The following is a 5,896-nucleotide window of genomic DNA, read 5'->3' as shown; positions in this document are numbered from 1 at the left end:
AGCCCAGGAGTTGGAGGTTGCTGTGAGCTGTAATGCCACGGCACTCTGCCCAGGGGGACAGCTTGAGGCTCTGTCTCAAAAAAAAAAAAAGAAAATACAAGGACAGAGAAATGTGTTAGCAAAATCCAGAATTTGGTATCAAGGCAAATGACTTGAGTTCAGTATCCCACAAAAGTATACTTGCGAGAATAAAAGGGGGGTTGGGGTGAAAGAGAATAAACGGTAGCGGTAAAAGCACGTTGGCTCTGTGGGCCTCCTTTCCGTCCTGATTCAAGCAGCGTCCTTGCTCTGAGGTGCCTCATTTATATCACAGTGATGGTCTTGTCTTAGGTGTGGCAATGGCATTGTCCCTATTTGTATCTTTGGGGTAAAATTTATGGGTGAAGCATTGTATGTCTAGTGAAAGGGGAAGGTAGAGAAGATGTAGCTAAAGAAAGGTTGGCCATGAGCTGCCGTTTGGGTGGTTGGTGATGGATGATGGGGTTTCATTATACTACTCTTGCTATTGCTACTTTCCAAAATATTTGAAATTCTCTATAATAAAACCTATGAGAAATTTTTAATAAAACAGATGAAAATATTTGTAACTTATAGCCACAGATAAAACTGTGATCATTTTCAGGTGAAACAGACCTCAATGATGCAATAACAGAAGCAGGAAAGACTTATGAAGAAATTGCCAGTCTCGTGGCAGAACAGGTACTGACATCATCCCACAGTTCCAATTAAGATGTGATGCGATCTGGTGGTACCCATAGCTCAGTGGGTAGGGCGCCAGCCATATACACCAAGGTTGGTGGGTTCTAACAGGGCCCAGGCCAGCTAAAACAACAATGACAACTGCAACAAAAAAAGTAACCAGGCATCATGGCAGGAGCCTGTTGTCTCAGCTACTTGGGAGGCTGAGGCAAGAGAATCACTTAAGCCTAAGAGTTTGAGGTTGCTGTGAGCTCTGATGCCACAGCACTCTACCCAGGGCTATAGCTTGAGACTCTTGTCTCAAAAAAAAAAAAAAAAAAAAGATTTGATGCTATCTAATCCACATATGTAAAACCTATCTTATGTCAGACTTTCCAAATAGATACATCATGTTCTTTTCTGTTCTGTGTATCCTTGTTAATCATATTTGATGACATTGTCTCTTATGGTAAGCCAAAGTGATCAGATAAATTTGTGTCAAGAAATCTAAATGAGCTCAATGCCTGGAGCTCAGTGGCTAGAGCACCAGCCACATACACCAGAGATTGCGGGTTCAAACTTGGCCCAGGCCTGCCAAACAACAATGACGGCTGCAACCTAAAAAATAGCTGGGCATTGTGGTGGGCACCTGTAGTCCCAGCTACTTGGGAGGCTGAGGCAAGAGAATCGCTTAAGCCCAAGAGTTGGAGGTTGCTGTGACCTGTGCCGCCATGGCACTCTACCAAGGGCAACATAGTGTGACTCTCTCTCAAAAAAAAAAAAAAAGAAAGAAAAGAAATCTAAATGAATGCATTTCAGTGTGATGCCTCTGATCCATTCTTAGCCATCACGGGATTCTGACGTACAGAAAAGATGGCCAGCTCAGGTCTGTTTGTACTAGCATTCATTCTCTTTGAGCCTTGGTTTCCTCATCCTTTAAATTGCAAGGTAGTGCCTATCTGGTATGTTTCTCGGAACTGAATAGCTAATAAAAAGATCCTGCTACTACTAAGTCTCAGGAAATACCACAGGGGAAAAAGCACCTGCTGCCATCCCCCAGACAGCACAAGTCCTGGTGATAGCTGTATAGTTTGTTTTTGTGGGGGGTTTTTGCAGGTTTTTTTTGGCCGGGGCCAGGTTTAAACCCACCACCTCTGGCACATGGGGCTGGCGCCCTACTCCTTTGAGCCACAGGCACCGCCCAATAGCTGTATAGTTTTTATTGGAGTCTTTAGAAGCCCCATTTCAGGTAGTTTTTTTCTTTTTTTCCAGATAACAAATAAGAAGTTCCCTTATAAGGAATCTTAAGTTATTTCAAACATTTAAATTAAAAAGAAATTTTTTTGTATGACTTTTAAAAAATACTACGTTTGTGGGCACACAGATGCTGCACACACACTGATGTGGGGTCATTAACTACTTATAAAAAATTTTAATTGTTAGTAAAATAGCTATTAAAAACTTTAGAAAAAAATGGAAAAACTTGAAGTGGCCACTGAACATGATTACCAGGTTATTTAATAATTTTTTTTCTCTGCTAAAATCTGCATATTGAACTATAACAACTTATTTGCTTTTATGTAAACATACAGTATTAACTAAATTTTCTTTCCTCATGGTATTGGCTACCTCACAATAACTAATTTTATATACCTACTTAAAAACTGTACAGTGTTCTGTCATTTTCCTTACAACATATGATTCAGGATATGGTAAAGAGTCTTGGGAATTATTTTATTTTAGGAAAATTAATCTGAATGCCTAATACTCAATAACTTAGTGTAGTACATAGATTTATAGTCCTCGGTATAATAGTTTCCTTTCTCTGATTGTCTTTGTTCCTCTGCCAGTAACAACCAACCTGTGTCTTGTTCTAGCCAAAGAAAGATCTCCATTTCCTGATGGAATGCAATCATGAGTATAAAGGCTTTCTGGGCTGTTTCCCTGACATCATTGGCACCCACAAGGTAACTGATGGCAGACAACAGCACCAGGTGGACCAGGGCAGGCTGCACAGCTGTGGTCAGCGTTATTTTTATATGTTATATTTATTACTTAAAAAAAAAAAAAAAAACTATATAACTCCCATCATAATGATTTTTAAAGTAAAAAATTGGTTTGGGGCGTTTTCACATTTGAATTCTGGTTTTCTCTTTTCAAAGTCTGTGCACTACCTCTGCTGTGAGTCTTGTTTGCTTAACTGTGGTACCCAGGTATATTGCAGTGTTTTGGGGTATGTTCAGAAAATCTCTGCAAGGGGCTAGTCTATGTTCTTAACAATCCCGATGTGGCTATTTCCATATTTTTCTTTAAAATTTAAATATCATGAAAGGGTATCATAGGGAATTTAGAAGCTTTATGTAACTTAATGTAAAACTCAGAGCAATAAGCTGGTAGGAATTGATGCCAACAGAGTTAGAGTTTTAGGTCTGGTACCTCATTTCTGCAGGAGTAGAGAGTTTTTCTTTCCAGGCAGCCCTAAATAACAAGGAAAATGTCTGGCCGTCTTTACAGCTTCTATCTAAGTGTTGATTTAAATTGACTCGGTGGCTCTTACAAAAATCAAAATAAAGCTGAACCCTTATAGCTAGCATCCTTGAGCACTAGCTTGTAAAATGTTCTGTTTTACAAGAGAAGAGAAAGAGTTCCCATGTGCGTGCTCCACCCTGAGTCCAGATGACTTTCTAAGCCTACTAATGCTGGCTTTCCTATCATGCTCTACTCTTAACATGGCAGCGGCTTCTAAATATTGCAGAGACGATAATAGATGGTACTGTTTGGTTTCCTCTTTTGTTGTAGCATCAAACTGTAAATTTTAGCTTAGTTACATTTTTCAAGAATAAACCTTCTTGCTTCCAAGAGACTTGAAGTGAGTTAAATTTAGGTGCTTTCTTCTGTTCTTATTTTGCTGGGATGTTTTTCTTTTCAATAGCAAGTCATGTACAGGCCACATGAGCACTGTTATGTTTTAAACTAATGACTAATTGTTTTAGTTTTGTTTTATTAATACTCTTTCACTTTATATTTCACAGGGAGCAATAGAAAAAGTGAAAGAAAGCGATAAACTGGTTGCAACTAGCAAAATCACCCCACAAGACAAACAGAACATGGCAAAACGACTTAGCACCATGTCTTACGCGTTACAAGGTAAAATAAAAGGTTCCGAGCAGCTACCAGAGGGCTCTGCCCCCACTCCCGCAGGTGGTTTCCCTTGCTGGAGAGAAATCGCGATGTGAACAACAGTCAGATAAGAGCTGGTTCTAAATGCCTTCCTAAGTCCTGTTGTTTGCAGGATCCCAGTGTCGATGAAAAGCTGTAATTTATTTATAAATATTTAATTTTTCAAACATTTCTCAATAACCCTATGAGTGACAGCTTGATTAAACCTGTACATTTTATTTGAGAGACACTGAAGATTCCTTTTATAATCCTTAACACATAATGCTGTAAAGTTCAGCTTTTAGCAGTCTATACATGAGTGGACCGTGGAATGTGAAGGGGTTTGGATGTATCATTTTCAGCATAGTTTGACTGTCTTTTGACAGTAAAACGTCAAACTTGTATAGATCTGCGTGTTTTTGAGCAGATGGGAGCAGTAAGTGGGTTTTTCCTGTGTGGGAGTGGGTGGGAGGCTGTCTGTATGGACAAAGCACATGAAATCATAATGCCAGATTATGTCGTGGGCCTGGAAGAACAGAACAGACTTTTAGGTTATCGGGAAATGAATCTTGATGATTGTGGAAGAACTTGAAACCACACAGAAGAGTCTAGGCTTGATGTGGGCATTATAAGGCTATTGAAAGGTTTCAAGGGAGGGCAAACAGTCATTCATCAAGTGAAGGGTTAAGTAGAGAGGGAGATGGAGGGCAGATGATCGTCCCAGAGCACAACTAGAAGGCTGTCCCCTTCATGGCCTGGGGTTCCGAGGCCCTAAAGAACACACGGTTTCAGGGAGAAGAGAGTGAAGCGTGTCCACAGGCTTCTCTAGGGGCAACCTTCAGCACTGGGAACTCGTGGGAGGAGACGCTTGTGTGGAAGGTACCCAGAGCTAAAGCAGCTAGTGGAAAACACATGGAGACCTTGTTGAAAATGCGAGTTTTGAAGTATTTGAAACAGAATTTGGTTTTGGATTTGTGTCTAAGGTGATCCAAATTGTAAATAAGCTTGGTACAACTTCAGGTAACTGAGTCTAGAACAGTTAGCTGCTGTGGACATCTGGGGCAGCAGCTGGCCTCCCAGGCCTGATGTGTGCGGGAAAGGAGGCACTGGGAGAGGTGGTGAAGGAGGCGTCCCCAGAGTTGGGGGGCAGGGTTGGGGAGACAGAAATGAGGTACCCGTGTGTTCAGCACAGGTGAAGGATATAATCCCCAGCGCCAAATCCTCCTGCCTGGTGAGAGGTTGAGCACGGGCAGCAACACCCCCTTACCAGAGAAGGGTCCCTGCGGGAGCCCACCCACCTCCCCCACAGGAGGGAACAGCACAGATCCCCGGGGGCCTGAGGGTCCAGCCGGACTCACTTGGAACTTTGCACTGCAGTCATCTGCAGAGAGAACGTGGCCAGATCTGTTTCCTGTTTAGTCAGTTCTGTTAGAGTAATCCGCATTGGGATGATTTATCTGTATTGGCCTTTAGAGTATTTAATATGCAAATCAGTGAGAATCGTGCATTGGCTGGAAAGTGGTGTTTGCCCTAACTGTTCAGCTTTTCTCTCCAGCCTTTTGAGAAAGTGAATTGCCAAGAACTGGCACTTACAGAAGCCACCAGCGGGCTGGGTCTGGTTGATGATTAATCATGACTGGGCAGGGAGACCAGGTGCTGCCAGGAGGGAAAACTGACTGATGTCTCGGTTTGGGTTGTAGCTGAGATGAATCACTTTCACAGCAACCGGATCTACGACTACAACAGCGTCATCCGCCTGTACCTGGAGCAGCAGGTGCAGTTTTATGAGACGGTGAGTCAGTGCCAGAGAGGAGGGTTTCCAGTAGATTACTTCAGCAGAGTCAAGTCAGTCTGCTTGTGTGCTTTAATCCTAAGTAACACACCAAAGGAAATTACGTTTCGAATAAGATTTGTTTTTTAATCTTTTAATTCTGTCTGCCTTTTCCTTTTTGAGTGATACTAGGTTAAAAAAGGGTTTCCTGGCTCGGCGCCTGTGGCTCAAGCGGCTAAGGCGCCAGCCACGTACACCTAAGGTGGCGGGTTCGATTCCCCAGCCCGG

General features: G+C 42.3%; 1 protein-coding gene across 1 annotated transcript in view; it reads left to right on the top strand.

Moving 5' to 3' along the window:
• Positions 1-5,896, top strand: part of SNX9 (sorting nexin 9) — a 114,840-nt gene that overhangs the window by 105,092 nt on the left and 3,852 nt on the right. Inside the window, exons 14-17 of the mRNA XM_012806739.2 lie at positions 623-699; positions 2,556-2,645; positions 3,711-3,825; positions 5,538-5,629. Coding sequence (XP_012662193.1) covers positions 623-699; positions 2,556-2,645; positions 3,711-3,825; positions 5,538-5,629 — 374 coding nt within the window. The remainder of the gene's footprint in view (positions 1-622; positions 700-2,555; positions 2,646-3,710; positions 3,826-5,537; positions 5,630-5,896) is intronic.

The sequence above is a fragment of the Otolemur garnettii genome, unplaced genomic scaffold (genome assembly GCF_000181295.1).
Source record: "Otolemur garnettii isolate 467f Iridium unplaced genomic scaffold, OtoGar3 scaffold00056, whole genome shotgun sequence".
NCBI lineage: Eukaryota > Metazoa > Chordata > Mammalia > Primates > Galagidae > Otolemur > Otolemur garnettii.
The sequence above is the reverse complement of the archived record's forward strand: the minus strand, read 5'-3'. Positions and strand labels throughout refer to the sequence as shown.